The following is an 18,233-nucleotide window of genomic DNA, read 5'->3' as shown; positions in this document are numbered from 1 at the left end:
TGCTAAATCTTTCATAAGTTACGTATCAGAGTAAATAAAAAGTGTGAATAAATAAAAATAGTCCACAGTACATCGTCCTTTTTTGAAAATGATTACAAAAGTCTTAAAAATGATACTATAAATAACGTTATAGACTCTACCACATTCTGAAAAATTTCAGAGTACAGATTTGACGTGTTTCCTCACGCCTAAACTTGTAGCTCTAGCGCGCTTAGGTTTTGTGATTGCAAAACTATAATTTTTAATTTAAATCAAAAGATTATGCGTTAAAATAAATTAAATTGTTTTTGTCGGACAAAAAGAGGGCGCGATCATCGAGTCCGACACCCGCAAGATGTCACTCCAGCGCGGTACATTGTTGTTATTACAAAACTCTTAATTTTCAATTAGGCAATCCAAACCACGTGATTTTTAATGACAGGACGTATGGCAGGCAATTCAGCGTTGCCAGAGTTGTTAAAATTGTACCAATTTGATACAATTAACAACCAAACTTTTGATACTAAAGTCTCCTAAAGTAAAAACCTAAAATTTTGTGAAATAAGAAATTTGCTTCAAATAATATTAAACGACGTTTTTTAAGTTTTTGTACAAAATGTGTTGGTTTAGTACTTCGTGTCACTATTCCAGTCATTCCGGTGCATTTACAAAAATTTCTCTGGCAACACTGCACACAAGCGATTTTATTGGATACTTTATTTAAATTAAAATTTCAAATTTAAGATACAATGTGGTATTACTAAGTACCTAAAATAATAAAATATATATTACCCCGATGATTTTACCTAAAATCTATTTTAGGGATGCTCAATATTATTGGGGTGTAAAGTTGTGTTATAGAGGTAGCACCTTTTATCGGAACGACCACATCGAGCGTCATAGACGGGAGATGGTTCTTGATAACTGGTCCTCATAAGACAACTAACTCTCACTTATGGCTCCACGTGCCACACCCCGGGCAACTGCATTGGTCTGCAGCATAGAGAAATAACAACATTGTTGTTATTTCTCTATGGTCTGCAGGCTAAACTAAGTGAGGGTAGTCAGATATGGCGAAAACTCCACCGAGCGATTGCCGGTATAAGCAATCCCACACTTACTGACCAACGGCTTCGGGCGGATGAGTTGGTAAGTGGAAGGGCACTCTTTTGTCCTGGCGCTAAGAAATTGGCACCAAAGGCGAATGAATCAAGTAAATGATCAACGGCATAAGGATACAGAAGGCAAGGAGAAACCACTGTATTAAAGATCCAATTGGATATCTCTAGTACAATCATCATGGCTGTACAACGTACAATAAATTCTGGTACTGATCATGGACATCGGAAAACAAGATCCGGCAGGAGAGGTAATTCTCATGACAACAGGGCCTCTCAGGTCGTAACCCGGCGAAATCCCTGTTTTAAAGATGCAATAAATATTGGTACGTGGAACGTCAGAAGTATGTATGAACCTGGAAAAATGAACAATATTATACAAGAGATGCAAAGGTTAAATATCGATATTTTAGGTATCAGCGATACAAGGTGGTCGAGTTCAGGCAGCTTCGCGACAAACAACGGAATGATATATTTTTCAGGAAATAATGACCCACACCACAGATATGGAGTAGCAATTGTTGTATCAAAAAAAATGATGCAGTCTGTTATTAACTTTACACCAGTGTCTGATAGAGTAATATTCCTTCAACTTCATACAAAAACTGTAAATCTTAATATAATACAGGTCTATGCTCCTACTGCAGAAAAATCAGATGAAGAGGTTGAGGAATTCTATGAACAAATTAACCATGTTCTAAAATCTATAAAGCCAAGAGACGTCACAATTATCCTTGGTGATTTTAATTCCAAAATTGGGGAAGGAAAAAGCGGCAAATATGTAGGAAATTATGGTCTCGGGTTAAGGAACGAGAGAGGAGACCGAATGTTACAGTTCTGCCAAGAAAACGATATGATTATTTCAAACACATTTTTTAAACTCCCCAAAAGAAGGCTTTATACGTGGACATCACCTCAACATAACGCACAGAAAATAGTTAGAAATCAAATAGACTTTGTGTTGATAAATGAAAGATACAAAAACGGCATAAAATCGGTTAAGGCGTACCCAGGCGCAGATGTTTCCTCGGACCACAATCCCTTGATAGCGCGTGTAAGCATTAAACTTAAGAAACCTTCACAAAGGGTAAAACCAGATTACATAGATACCAGCCGCTTACAGAACTCAAAAATCAAAGAAGAATTAAAGCAACAGATAAACGGTAACCTAAGAATGTTGTCTACAAAGGAACCAAACACGCACGTAGAAAACAAGTGGCAAAACTTAAAAGAAGCCCTAATAAAACCCGCTCAGAATATCCTTAGCAGAGGAAATACGACAAAAAGACAAGAATGGATGACAGAGAAAATTTTAAGTCTCATGGAGGAACGAAGACAGTTTAAGGGAAAATGCAAACAAAAATACAACGAGATACACAAGCAAATTAGAGATGAAATAAGGTCAGCGAAAGAAAACTTTTACAAAAGAAAATGTGAAGAAATTGAAGAACTGCAATTAAAACATGACACGTTTAACCTACATAAAAAGGTAAAAGAATTGGCAGGTATACAAAAAAGGAAGCATCCCAATGTGCTATACAACGCAAATGGACAAATAATAACTGACCTACAAGAAAAGCTTACAACCTGGAAGAATTATATAGAAGAACTCTTTGCCGATGAAAGAGAGGATCATGATATTGGTAACATACAAGGTGAGGAAGGACCAAAAATCTCTAAAGAAGAAATACTATATGCTATAAAAACAATGAAAAATGGCAAATCACCGGGTCCAGATGGACTTCCATCGGAACTTCTTAAGCTTGTGGAAGATGAAACAGTAAATGTTTTGGTTGACCTCTTTAACTGCATTTATAAAACAGGAGAAATACCTAAGGAATGGCTTCTGTCAACTTTTGTAACTATTCCAAAGAAAACAAACGCAAAACTGTGCACCGACCATCGCACAATAAGCTTAATGGGACACACACTAAAAGTATTTCTTAAAGTGATACATACAAGAATTCACAAAAAACTAGACGCTGACATCAGTGATACTCAGTTCGGGTTTCGAAACGGGCTTGGAACAAGGGAAGCACTATTTGCACTTAATATCATGTGCCAAAGATGCCTGGATGTTAACCAGGATATATATATGTGCTTTATTGACTACAACAAGGCGTTCGATAAAGTTCGCCACGAACACCTGATGAGACTGTTGGTAGAGAAAAACTTGGATAAAAGGGACGTCAGAATTATCTTCAATATTTACTATAACCAGAAGGCGAATATTAGAGTAGAACGGGAAACAACCGAGGAACTCGAGATCAAAAAAGGCGTAAGGCAGGGATGCATACTTTCACCAACCTTGTTTAACTTATATTCAGAAGATATTATAAACAGAGCCCTTGCTGACCAAGATATAGGGGTTAAAATAAATGGCACTTTAATAAACAATTTGAGATACGCTGATGACACAGTATTAATAGCAGACACCCCGGAAGATCTCCAAACACTGATAAACAGAATAGTAGAGTGCAGCGAAAAGTTCGGTTTATCACTTAACATCAAAAAAACAAAAATAATGATGGTGTTGAAATCTCCACAAAATTTTTCTGACATAACCGTACATGATCAAAGAATTGAGCGTGTTAGAAAATATAATTACCTGGGAACTGTTATTAATGAAAACAACGACAACTCTGAAGAAATCAAGATCAGAATAGAAAAAGCTAGAGCTACTTTTACCAAAATGAAAACAGTTTTATGCGGAAGAGAGCTAAGTTTAAATCTTAAAATTCGCCTCATGAGATGTTACGTGCTGTCAGTTATTTTCTATGGAATGGAAGCTTGGACACTGAAAAAGATCGATACAAGGAAAATAGAAGCATTCGAGATGTGGATGTACCGCAGGATACTGAGAATATCGTGGACAGAGAGAGTGACAAACATGGAAGTGTTGCGAAGGATGCAGAAAGAAAAAGAACTTGCGCTTACTATTAAAAAGCGCAAACTGCAATACTTGGGACATATAATGAGGGGACAAAAGTACCAGCTACTACAATTAATTATTCAGGGAAAAATAATAGGTAAAAGATCCATTGGCAGAAGAAAACATTCATGGTTGAAGAATTTAAGAGATTGGTACAAGTGCAGCAGCTGCCAATTATTTAGATCTACGGTATCAAAAATACGCATAGCCTTGACGATAGCCAAACTTCGGAACGAGGACGGCACCTGAAGAAGAAGAAGAAGAATATTATTTTTTATTAAACTTATAAAACATAAAATTTGTTAACCTAGCTTTCTTCAATCTTCCAAATTACTTAGTTAAAACTTTTTAACTACTTATTAAAGTTTATTGACGTAAGCAATATTTGTTACTATGTCACAGAAGTATTTAGCAATACTTACATGGACATAAAATACGAAAATTACTTTAAAATACTAAAATAACACTATACTATCATATGCCTTCAATGTATTGCATGCCAATCGCCAGACATATTGGAATAGTTTGACAGATCGTTGGATTCCCTAATTGAAAGTATCGATAATAATTATTAATTACTAAAGATAGTCGATCTCTTGTCCGACAAATTTACAGCCTTGTTTCTTTAGTCGGATAACGTAAATATGTTAATTATGGGAGCTTATTTTTGCGATTACAAAAGTCATAATTTTAATCTTTTTAACGTTCAAATAATACATGTTTACTAAAAAAGTAATTGTCCGATAAAAAACATGAAGCAAACTTATTAAAAACGGAATTCTTTTTAAACAGTGGTAGTCTACTTGTACTTTGTCGGTATCGTCACAAATCACCTACCTCTAGTCTAGATGCTTCATGACAACGACAACGCTTTGTTTGGATAAGAAACGTCTAGTAATTAGTCTATGTTTACATTCGGTTTCTACATTTTCTGACGTTCTAGACGTCACTAGACATAAAAGTAAACAGTGCAACAAGTGAGGGGTCCAGGGCTGTATTAGCTCATTGTGTCTAGTAGTGTAGCGGTTACGGTATAAAAAGTTTTGAAATTAATTTGTCGGACTGGCTATCTGATACCAAATTCTTGTCGGACAGTGCTATGTTTGGATAAAGGACCCTCCAATCTATCACTTGTTATTTGTGTCCGAAATTTTGTAATCGCAAAACATAACCTGCCCTAATTAACATATTTATGTTGTCCGACTAAAGAAACGAGCCTGTAAATTTATCGGACAAGAGATCGACAATCTTTAGTAATTAATTATCAATACTTTCAATTGAAAATTAAGTGTTTTGTAATAACAAAACTGTACCGTGCTGGATCTTGCGGGTGTCGGACTCAACAATCGCGCCCTCTTTTTGTCCGACAAAAATAATTTATTTTATTCTAATGCATAATCTTTTTATTAAAATTAAAAATTATAGTTTTGCGATCACAAAACCTACCCGCGCAAGAGCTACAGGTTTAGGCTAAGGCTCCACGGGCGACAAATTTACGCTAGCATTAGCCGTAAAACGAACTTAAGACTCCGCGGAACGGAATAGGAATAGCCGAACTGAACCGATTACAGGACTTGTGCGTAGTCGGTTCAGTTCGACTATTCCTATTCCGTTCCGCGGAACCTTAAGTTCGTTTTACGGCCACTGCTAGCGTAAAGGGCCTAGCCTGGTAAGACGATGAAAACTGCCCCCAACTCGATTCGAATTCCATATAGGCGTTGATAGGTAATACCTCAATCAACGATATAGGTCACCGTTTAGCATATATAGTGAAACTCACTTTCTGAAATTTTTAGACCCTAGGTGAAAACATTCGTTTTCACGAAAAAATTATATAACGTGTATTTTTGCATAATGTTTCACCCTGAATTTTTTCAAATTTTTAAAATTGGTGAAACGCACATTTAAAAATAAAAAACCGCATTTTTTCGTTTTTTTTTTCGTTTTATGATACAATTTTATACATATTTTTCAAAAACGGTAACACCGTCACTAGAATATGTAAAAAACTGAAAAATAATTGGGGTTTGCTTAATAAAAATTTTTTGTAACGCCATCCATTTTCAAGATACAGGGCGTTGAAGAAAACAAAATTTTACACATTTTTTACGATTTTGCCGAAACTACTGGCAACTTTGTAATAAAACTTGGTAGGTTTTAAGAGGTAGTTATTGTGCATGTTTTGACATACAATTAAGGATTTAATATTCATCATTGGTGCACATAGGGGTAATGGTCTGAACTTTTCAAAGGAAAAAAGATAGTACGCCACTGACATATTTCAAATTAACAATCATTTTTGAATTTCTCATTCAATTTGCGATAAAAAAACTATCTTCCCATTTTTTCATACGACGCGCCGTTTTGCTGCAAAAAATAAAATATCTTAACGCTTCCAAAGTATTCGAATCAGTTTTTATAATGGATGTACGAGTGGTTTCACCCCTATTCAGCGGTCCCCATAAGCGCGGTCCCCGATTGAGCGGTCTCAATTCAGCGGTCCCCGTTTCAGCGGTACCCCGATTCAGCGGTACCCCGATTCAGCGGTGCCCAATTCAGCGGTCCCCATAAACGCGGTCCCCAATAGAGCGGTCTCAATAAGAAAATAATATGACAATGATAAGTAATTAGTTTTATTGTAGGATATTATTTTAACCTACTCTTGTTTGAAAATATACAGGTAATATCTAAGTATCTGGTATATACCCCAGTTAATAGGGAAAAAAATCATCGATTTCACGTAAAGATGTTCTACAGGGTTTTCAAGTTTTAAACGGTAGATGAGGGATAACTGATGATAATTCCGTGAAGACGTACAGCTGATTTTGCTTTTTTTTAACGATTGTAAAGAATGAAAAAAGCAGTTTTTTGACTATAAAACGTTTCTTGTACATTTTAGAGAAAAATGTTTCAAATAAATGTAGATCTAAAAAAGTTCTTTAATTTGGTGGTAAGCATATTGTAATATATAAACAATTGACCGAGATAATTGCAAAAAACCCTCATTTTTGCAGTAAATTATAAATATTAATAACTTTATTTTTTGCACAATGACGTAAAATTAAATGACTTTTAATTATGTCAATAATTATTTTAATTATTTAAGTGTGCTAAATTTCAACCAGATCGACCAAATAGTTTATAAGTTATTCAATTTGTTTATTCCAGAGAGCAATTGTTTATACAACTGTTCTTGCCCTACAGTGACTCTGTGAGATATTTAGCAGATCGCAATCGATTATTTGAGACTTTAATTTTAAGACGTATTAAAAAAATTTTAACATTTTATTGAAATGTTATTAAAAAAACTGTTTGAAAAAGACCTGACTTTTTAGCTTATAAACAATTAGAATAACTTAGATATTTTTTATATTCCGTGCTTGCATGTAGGCTCAATGAAAAGCTGATGAAAAAATTCATATAAAAAAAGAAAAAATAATTTTATATGACAAACAGAAATCAAGTTAGCATTTATTTTTTAATAAATCATATTTCCGTTGTTCATACAAACTAAGAGCTGAAAATTGAACAGATTGTATATGAGAATCTACATTTTATGATCCAGTTTATGAACTGCCTATGCAGTGAAATAATAAAAAGACCCTTTAAAATGATGGAAAATCATGGAAAAATCAATTGATTACATTTTTTTTTAATTATTGAATTTTACAATTGTTTCGTAACAATATATTAAATTTTGTAAATTTTATTAAATAAAGTATATTATTAAGATAAATATATAATAAAAAATATACATTAAAAAAGAAAAAAATAGTTTTATATGACCAGTAGAAATCAAGTTAACATTTGTTTTTTAATAAATCATATTTCAATTGTTTACAAATATTAATAGGTGAAAATTGAACAGATTTTATATAAGAATCTACATTTTATAATCCAATTTATGGATTGTATATGCAGTGAAATAATAAAAAGTAAGGACCCTTTAAAATAATGGAAAATCCCTGAAAAGTAAATTGATTACATTTATTATAAAAGTTATTGAATTTTACAATTATTATTATTTTGTAAGGATTCTGTAAATTTTATTAAATAAAGTATATTAGTTAGATAAATTCTATAATAATTATAAATTAATGCAATACATAATTTTTTTTAATTTGATACTGCCTTAATAAAGTAATTTTTTTTTATTATAATTTTATTCGATGAATCTATTAATATATGTATGTCTATGTAGGTAAGCATCTAATAAGTATAAATTATATTTTTGCATTTTTTAATGATGTATGTGTAAGTTCAATAATTAGAATTAAATTTCTGTATTCGTTTTAATAGTAATTAATTTGAATAAATATATATATATAATTAAGTACAAAAATTAAAAATAAAAGAATGTTCATGAATTTTAATTTGATTATTCTAGTCAACGTCTACAACTTACAAATTGCTTATTTGCAAGTTATAGTTCATCTTCTACAAAGTGTATTTATTTCTTTAAATAAATCATCTAACTCAACTTCGTCAAGAATGACTGCAGCGCGATTGAAACATTTTTTTCTCTTCTTCTTCCAGGCTTGTCGGATTTTTCATACTGGCATTATAAATGACCATCATTAAAAATGCTCGTTGCATAATGTAGTATTATTTTGAAAATACGTAAATAAAACATCAAAGTTTTTGCAAATTATTTACCATATTACCCTACTTTTTATGCAATTGCAAAGCTATATATATATATATATATATATATATATATATATATATATATATATATATATATATATATATATATATATATATATATATATATATATATATATTGTGATTTTGGGACAATTTATTGTTTATTTTATAAAATTCATTTTTTATTATTAAAACTACTGTCCCCAAGAGGGTCCTGTTTTTACTCATTTTCCTGAACAATGCCTCTTAAACAGCATGCTGCAGAACCAAACGCCGCTGAAACGGGTCGGTGGAATCGAGAACCGCCGAAACGGGGACTGCTGAAATGGGTACCGCTGAACCGGGGACTGCTGAAAAGGGTCGGTGGAATCGAGAACCGCTGAAACGGGGACTGTTAAAATGGGGTGTTACCGTACGGGTTTATGTAGATGTAGAAACTACTAGAAGTTCGAATACTTTGTAAGGGTTAAGATATTTTATTTTTTTAATAAAAATGGCGTGTCGTATGAAAAAATAGTAAGATAGATTTTTTGTCACAAATTGAATGAGGACTTCAAAAACGATTGTTAATTTGAAATATGTCAGTGGCGTACTATCTTTTTTCTTTAAAAAGTTCAGACCATTACCCCTATGCGAGCTAATGATAAATATAAAATTCTTAATTGTATGTCAAAAAATGCACAACAACTACCTCTTAAAACTCGTCAAATTTTATTACAATGCTGTCAGTAGTTTCGGCAAAATCGTAAAAAATGTGTAAAATTTTGTTTTCTTCAACGCCCTGTCTGTATCTTGAAAATGGATGGCATTACGAAAAATTTTTATTAAGCAAACCCCAATTATTTTCAGTTTTTTACCTATCCTAGTGACGGTGTTACATTTTTGAAAAATATGTATAAAATTGTATAAAAAAACGAAAAAATAACCAAAAAAATGCGGTTTTTTATTTTTAAAGGTACGTTTCACCAATTTTAAAAATTTGAAAAAATTCAGGGTGAAATATTATGCAAAAATACAAGTTATATATTTTTTTAGTGAAAACGAATTTCTTAGTTATTTTTTTATACTCATTTAAAATTTTAAAATCGTTCTAAAATTTAAATTTCCGGCCAAAAATTAAATAAAAATTTTCGGACAGAACTTTTTAAAGCTTACAACTTTTTTATTTAAAGTTTTTAGCTAGTTCTCGATGCGGCTGAAATAAAAAATAAAAACAAAAACCCTAATTAGGCTCTAAGTGGGTCACATGACCACCTAGGGGGCTAAAAATTTCAGAAAGTTAGTTTCACTATATATGCTAAACGGTGACCACCTAGGGGGCTAAAAATTTCAGAAAGTTTGTTTCACTATATATGCTAAACGGTGGCCTATATAGAATTCGAATCGAGTTGGGTGCAGTTTTCATCATCTTACCCGGCTAGGCCCTTTGTCGCCCGTGGAGCCTTAGCCTTTTAGGCGTGATGTGTGCTGAAACGCGTCCAATCTGCAGTCTGAAATTTTTCAGAAAGTGGTAGACTCGCTCAAACGAAGCAATTAAAAGCATTTTTAAGACTTTTGTAATCATTAAGTATGTATAATTTATTTACATTGTAAATTATAAATCATTACATTATTATCTAATAAATATTGTTTTGTTTCGTTTCAAAAAAATTAAAAACTATTATTTAATGACGCCAACGAAGTATAACTTCTTACGTGCGTACTCAAGTACACATACTCTTTCTTTTAATTAGTATTGGTTAATTAGCAATGTTTTCAAAGTTTTTAGGTCGAAGTCTGAAATTGTAGGTACATAATATTATACCTACTTACAGTGATTTGATTTTCTATTACAGGATCACTCTCTCTTAGGGGTCTAAACTCTATATTGTTTCTATATTCATTTATCATTTGAACAAACTCGTAAAATGGATTTTTGTGCTCCATGTGTTGAAGTTGGTCCCTGTGTGCTTTCTCATCAGCTTGCTTTTGCCTGCGCTCATCCCTGTTTCTGGCTATAATCTCCACCTTTACATAGTAAACCAGATGTTAAAGAAAAATAAATACACAATACCGACAGACTAAAATGGTTAAAACAACAAAATATCAGTTCAAATTCCGAATTTAATTAATTATCAAATAATATAGTAGGGGAGACAAGAATGCTCAATTTGCAGTTACTCGAGCGTTATGGGGACTTATTCGGTTGTGAAGAGTAGGTCCTAAAACCAAAAAAAAATAAGTTAAGTTTTCCATTTTAGTGGGGACTTTCCATTTTTTAATTTATTTTCCATTTTCAAGAATCGTTTTTCCGATTATTGCTCCATCTACCTATAATTCGAAAAAATGTCATGAATAAAAGTTACTTATTTTTACGTAAGGAATCCAAATCTGCAATAAAAAATGGGAGCTCCTATTTAAGATTTTAAAGTAACCCCTGCCCCACCTCCGTGGGAGGTCGTGTTTGGTGTCATTCGATAGATTTTTCAAAAATATTGAATACATGTATTTTTCAGTTTTTCGGTCTGATGTTCATTTCGCGAAATATCGCGGGGTTCCTATTTAAAATTTTAAATTTACCCCCACCTCTTTTCTTGGGTGGTCGTGTTTGGTATCACTCGATAAATTTTTGAAAAAAATTGAACACATATTTTTTAGTTTTTCGATCTGATGTCCATTTCGCGAAATATTCGCTTTTTTATGAAACTTTGTTACACCCATTTTCTTACGCCCCGCTCAAATCGTCAGATTTTTAAAATATACACTGTGCCATTGTTTAATGACTGTGCTGCATGTACTTATCTTACCTTATGTTAATCTGACAATTTCGAGTTTTTCTAAGGATAGATTTTTTTCGTATCCCCCTTAACAACTCCCCTATATTGTATTAAGCGCCAATATATGGCAGGGGTATATTTACAGGGTACAAAGTTTCTCCCCATATGATTTTTTAAAACGTTCGAGTAACTGCAAAAATCCCCTTTTGGGCTCCCTTACCATAATAAATTAAATTATTTATTTAAAAAAGATGAATATAATATGTTACCTTTTTGGCAGCTTCGGATTTATAGCAAAACCCTGAGTCCCTCTTTAATTTATTCGATTTTCTTGTATTAGGAGATTTTGGAGGACTAGAATATGGTGACACAGAATCTATAACAAATTATTTACTCATAGTAAAATTGAAAGCTCTCTGTATAGGCCAGGGTAATAAGACAAAAATATACCCTGTTCGTGACACTTCAGCAGCCAGGGTACTGAAGCGTTTTTTCGACAGGTAATACCTATAGGAACAAATTATAACTATTTCCTGCGTAGGATCTGGCGGCCATTTTTATTTATAAACACTCAACTGTCAAAAAAGGCATTTTCTCCTTTTTTTCAAATCAACGGAAAACAGTGAAACTTATGATTTTTTTAGTACAAATATCTTCGAGATTATAGAAAAAGCTTTAAAATGACGTATTACAAAGTTTGATATACTCATTTATTGTTAATATAATTGCGAAAAAAGGTCGGAATTGCAAAAAAATATTTTCTCAATAACTGTTGTAAAAATTAGTGTATAGCTTTGAAATTTTTGTCAAATGAGGGTTCTTTGGTGCTTAATATGTGATAAAAATTTCAAAGCGATTCATTCAATTGTTTAAATTTTATTCAAATTGTTTGTCCCAGAGAGCATTTTTTTTGCAATAACATTTATCAGAAAAGAATGACCTTAGAACCATTCCACAGGTGTCAAATGAAAGAGCATGAGCTACATTTTCAACTTGGTTTAAAAAAGTAAATAAAAAATGCATTTATTAGTAATAAATAATTATGCAAAAGTATCGTTAATTTTTCTTTATAAACTTTTTGAATAGCTTTTTCCAAAAAAATTAACTTTTTTACCCTGTTTTAAGTGCACAACTAACAAGTAATGTTATCTATATCATAATTGATAAAAAATTGTACTAAATATGTATAATTTCTTATATAACAAAATAAAAAGTTTATAAGGAAAGATTTACGATACTATTGCATAATTATTTATTACTAATAAATGCATTTTTTATTCACTTTTTTAAACCAAGTTGAAAATATAGCTCATGCTCTTTCATTTGACACCTGTGGAATGGTTCTAACGTCATTTTCTTCTGACTTATGTTATTACAAAAAAAAAATGCTCTCTGGGATAAACAATTTGAATAAAATTTAAACAATTGAATGAATTGCTTTAAAATTTTTATCACGTATTAAGCACCAAAGAACCCTTATTTGACAAAAAGTTCAAAGCTGTACACTAATTTTTACAACAGTTATTGCGAAAATATTTTTTTTGCAATTCCGACCTTTTTTCGCAATTATGTTAACAATAAATGAGTATTTATCAAACTTTGTAATACGTCATTTTAAAGCTTTTTCCATAATCTCGAAGGTATTTGTACTAAAAAAACCATAAGTTTCCCTGTTTTCCATTGATTTGAAAAAAATGTGAAAAATACCATTTTTTGACACTTAATTGTTTATAAATAAAAATGGCCGCCAGATCCTACGCAGGAAATAGTTACAATTTGCTGTTATAGGTATTACCTGTCGAAAAAACGCTTCAGTACCCTGGCTGTTCAAGTGTCATGGAAAAAGCCTTATGACCCTGGACTAGTAGCATATAAGTGTTATTTCAACGATGTAAAGACGTAAATTGCGATATTTATGCATGCTTCATTCATTATCATAAAGCGTTCAATAGGTATAGTAACGATCGACAAGACAAGAGCTGATGGAGATGTTAAGAAATATTGGAATAAACACCTGTGATCTAAGAATTATTAGCAATATTTACTGGAATCAAACATCGTCTATCTGGACAGAGAGAGGAGAATACGACGATATCAAAATAAAACGTGGAGCCTGACAGGAATGTATATGTATACTATCACCACTGCTGTTCAACATATACAGTGGAACCCCGATAAGTCGGCCCCCGATAACCCGGAAGTCCGGCTAACCCGGACCGATTTTCATCAGATAAACATTTTGATTTTCAGTACATATTTTGTATTTTGACAAGATCTGGGCGTCGAAATGTTAATAAAATTATTTTTCAATTTAATTGTGGCTTATTTCCCATCAAAATACATAGTTAATTATCAGACAAACATTACAACAATAAAAATGTATGTAATATAATATTTGAGAGATAATACGTATTTGTGTAATTTGAACTACATAATATACCATAGTAAAAATGATTCATGGCACACAACGTTCATTGTCGTGTTATCGAAAACAACAGGCACCTGTAAGTATCCTTTATTTATTTGAAACTGTCTTAGCATTGTTTAGAAAAGATTAAAAGACTATTAAAATTCTTTTTCAAACAATGGGCTTAGTCTTTACTGTTATTAAATAACATAACTTCCTTGCGATTGAGACGGTATTGTGTGTAGTAAAGTCGCATTGTTCGCTTCCGTTCTGTAATCGTTCGTAAATCTATTCAGATTTTGTGTTTTCACTACGTAATGGCAATAAAACGTAAAAATGTTGTTTTTGTTTCAAAATGATATCAAAAGACAGTTTGGACAATCGGTGCAAAGCTAATAAAGCTAAAAATGAGACTCTTGACGACGCGACGCTTTGTATGTGTGGTTTTGTGCGAAGCGCGAACGTGATTTACCAGTGTCTGTGTGCCAATTATAACGGAGTTTATCTGTAAGCATACCATATTTTATTAATTTTTACCATTTTCTCCGGCTAACCCGGATTTTCGATAACCTGGATCGGCCGCGGTCCCGATTAATCCGAGTTAACGGGGTTCCACTGTACTCTGATATGAGGAAATCTTTTAAGAAGCAGTAGAGAATGTATCAATAACATCAGATACGCGGACGACACGGTGGTATTCGCTGACAGTTGTAAAACCCTCCAGGAATTAATGAATAGGATCACAGAAGTAAGTCAGAGATTTTCACTAAATATTAAGAAAACAAACTGTATGATAGTTTATAAGAAGGAACATCAATTTGAACAAATTAATGTGAACGGTCAACAAATAGAAATAGTAAAATCATACACATACCTTGGTTCGATCGTCTCTAGAAAACAATATCTAGAGAAAACAATATCTGCAATTTAAAAAGAGCTAAGCTATTCAAATGTCATTATTTATCAATATCCATAAAAATCAGGTTACTATGATGTTTAGTGTGACCAACTCCAATTCATTCGAATTCGGGACAAGGCTCAAAAAATTCCCGAAATACGGGACTTTTCAAATTCGGGCCATTTGTTTTATTTAGAACTTTAATATTATTTTATTTTTTGTTTAACATTATTATGTTGACAATGATATTTTTGATGGGATTCAGTCAGCAACAATTGGTTGTAATAATAATTACATTTTTGTTTGTTTTTGACGTTTCGACTTTCAATCCGGAAATTGTTCTCAAAAAACAAAAATTAGAAAATTTACTGATGTTAGATTTCCATTTAAATATAATCTTAGGTTAATATAAAAATGTATTTATCAGTAATATGTATTACACCAGAGCTCTAAAATTATCGATTTGTATCCCTAGTGACACTTTGACAGTTTTAAAGTGAAATTATGTCAAAGTGTCACAAATCGATAATTTTTAAAAGCTCAAATGTAATTAGGTAAGATTATTTCATGAATAAAATTGTTTCTTAAATCATTTTAACTAATATTTTATTGATATCTCCATCTGAATATTTGCTAAATCTGTCCATGGTGTACTATTTGACAAGTTGTAAACAAAATCGTCATTAATGTCACTGACTGTTCATTTTTGCGTAGCAAATAAGGACATCTGACGTAATACCTGACGACGGAAAATTATCGAAAAAAATTACCGCTGTAATTTTTATTCTTGTAGGTTTCTATTGGTCAGAATATCTATGACTGAAAAATAATCATTACAACTCAGAAAACAGCTTCAGAACATTTTTATGTTGATTACTTCTTACCATTGTAGCTTGTTTCTTAAAATAATATTTGTCTTGCGACGAACTATAACACCACCATGTAAAATGAATGCATTTTGGATGTGGTATGAGAATATTACAGTCTAGAAATTGTCGACTTTTTGGTCACACCAATTCAATTTGATGTGAATTCTTAGAAAAATAACGTATTCAAAACTTCAAAATAGAATTTTACCAAAACGTTGAAAATTCGGATGGCCCGGAAGCCGTGTCCGGGACGCCGGGACACGACTTGGTAATTCGGGCCATGACCCGGATTTTTCGGGCTAGTAGTCACACTAATGATGTTATATCTTTCCTATACTGTTGTAGGGTGTTGAGTCGTAGTAGGATACAAAAAAATTGAGTCTTTCGAAATGTGGCTTTATCATCGAATTCTCAAGATATCTTATATCGACCACGTTACTAATCAGGACGTTTTATTAAGAAAACAAGAAGAAAAGCTGTTAATCACATTAAAAATAGCCAAAATCGAATACCGTCACATCATGAGAAACAGCGAAAGATATAATTTTTTGCAACTAATTTTACAAGGAAAAGTATGTAGAAGGAAAGTGACGAGCTGGAATGCGAAGGATTTCCTGGCTGAAAAATGTACGTGGTTAAATACAACAACCATAAATATTTTCATAACAGCAGTGTGCAAAGTAAAGATTGCCATGATGGTCGCTCACATCCAAAACGCATATGGACTATAAGAAGAAGAAGGGCTAGAATACCCTTAAATACTATTAAATCTAACTTAGACACTAACAATTATTAGATACTTTTAAAGAAATAATATACAAAAGCAATCTTCATTCTTTTTTGCAAACATTTTTTGATTTATAGTAAAATAATCTGCTTTAAAAGATATTTAAAAAATACGAGTACAGCAGAGAAAAAGTCGACAATTTGAAAACTTAGTTTAATATATATCTTACTTTGAATTCTGGGAGAAAAGTTGTGTTGGCCAGAAGAAATATCTCCTGGTATCCCTCTATCAACTGAACATCTTCTACTAGGCGACTCACTTTTGGGTAACTTTTTACATTCTTTTTCTTCAATGAGATATGGAAACATCTTCCCTCCTGTCAAAATGTGTCACATTAGAAACTGTCATTGAATACTATAGTGTTAATTTATAAAGAATATTAAAATTGCCCCTAGATATGCCAAAATGTGTCAAAAAATAACATTACCTTTTTCGGAAGGAGTCAATTGGAAATAGGTCGGAATCCGGAAAAACATGGTTGAGAAAAGCGTGTATATTCTCAGTAAAAACGCAAGTAGCATTTTACCAGCAATTTAATATTGTTATAACAGTAAATTATTTCATACTGTGCGACTTTTGGAAATATTGAAAAGCATACAAACAAAATGAATAATTCTACTAAAAAGGAAATCCTTTGTGGGTGGGGATGTCGTAATTTTAATATTTTGCGTCTTCCTTGTCTCACGATCTTGAATCATTATTTAATTCATACATATCCGTAGGTAGTTAATAGATTGGTTATAATTATATTATAATAGGTTAATTTCTAATCAAAAAACAACAGTTACTGTTTTATCTGAGACAGATACCCAGATGAATTGTCTTATCGAGAAAAAGTCACAACTTTTTGAGACCCGGCCCAAAAATTTTAAAGCTACTTTAAAGACTATAGCACCAAAATCTGAAAAACGAATATATATTATTTATATATTATTTATTTACACGCAGTTTTTAAATTACAAACTGTCAGAATGCACAAAATTAAGACAAGAACTTATTCAACAGTTGTCATTATTTTGTAAAATGAAATTTAAAAAATATGGACATAATAAGATAAACTTAGATGATAACAACAAATCCCTAGAAAACTTGTTAGGATATAATGTCTATTCTAGTTTTTTGGTTTAATTTAAAAGATTTACTAGTCTCATTGCTCATGGGAAAAATAATTAAGCTTAATGAGCCACGTGCTCAAAACGTTATTAAAAGTAATTCAAGTGGAATGCTAATGGCATTTCAAACCATATACTAGAAATATCACTATTTTTAAAAATGAATAATATAGACATTCTCTTAATATCTGAAAGCCATACCACAGAAAGAACGGTTACTAAGATACCTTACTATACTGTGTACTACGCAAACCATCCAGACGGAGGAGCACATGCAGGTTCTGCCGTTATTATTAAATCAAAAATTAAACACTATGCAGTCCAACCTTACATCACGGAAAAAATGCAAGCAGCCATCATTAAACTCGAAACAAACACCTCTCTCAGTGTAGCATCTATCTACAGCCCACCTAGACATCCCATTTCAAGCGAAGAGTATCATGATTTTATACAAACTATTGGATCCAAATTCATAGTAGCAGGAGACTGGAACGCCAAACACACCACATGGGGTTCCAGATTAATCAACCTAAAGGTCGAGCATTAATGAATAATATTCAACAAAATAACTTAAGATATTTATCAACAGGAGAACCCACATATTGGCCTACGGACCCCAACAAAATCCCAGATTTGGTAGATTTTGCTGTAACAAAAGGGATATCTGACATCCATAGTGCAATAGAGTCAAACTTCGATTTACCATCAGACCACAGCACAATAATAAT

The 18,233-nt window shown here is 32.2% G+C and overlaps 1 protein-coding gene across 1 annotated transcript in view; it reads right to left on the bottom strand.

The window, feature by feature from the left end:
- LOC114335831 (kinesin-like protein Klp10A) overlaps positions 1-17,042 on the bottom strand; it is a 49,613-nt gene extending 32,571 nt beyond the window's left edge. Inside the window, exons 1-4 of the mRNA XM_028286122.2 lie at positions 16,821-17,042; positions 16,563-16,709; positions 11,702-11,808; positions 10,489-10,683 (exon numbers count right to left, since the gene is read on the bottom strand). Of these exons, the coding sequence (XP_028141923.1) occupies positions 10,489-10,683; positions 11,702-11,808; positions 16,563-16,709; positions 16,821-16,914 (543 nt within the window). The 5' untranslated portion in view covers positions 16,915-17,042. The remainder of the gene's footprint in view (positions 1-10,488; positions 10,684-11,701; positions 11,809-16,562; positions 16,710-16,820) is intronic.
- Between the last annotated feature and the right edge of the window lie 1,191 nt (positions 17,043-18,233).

Source organism: Diabrotica virgifera, chromosome 4, assembly GCF_917563875.1.
Source record: "Diabrotica virgifera virgifera chromosome 4, PGI_DIABVI_V3a".
Taxonomy (NCBI): Eukaryota; Metazoa; Arthropoda; class Insecta; order Coleoptera; family Chrysomelidae; genus Diabrotica; species Diabrotica virgifera.
The sequence above is the reverse complement of the archived record's forward strand: the minus strand, read 5'-3'. Positions and strand labels throughout refer to the sequence as shown.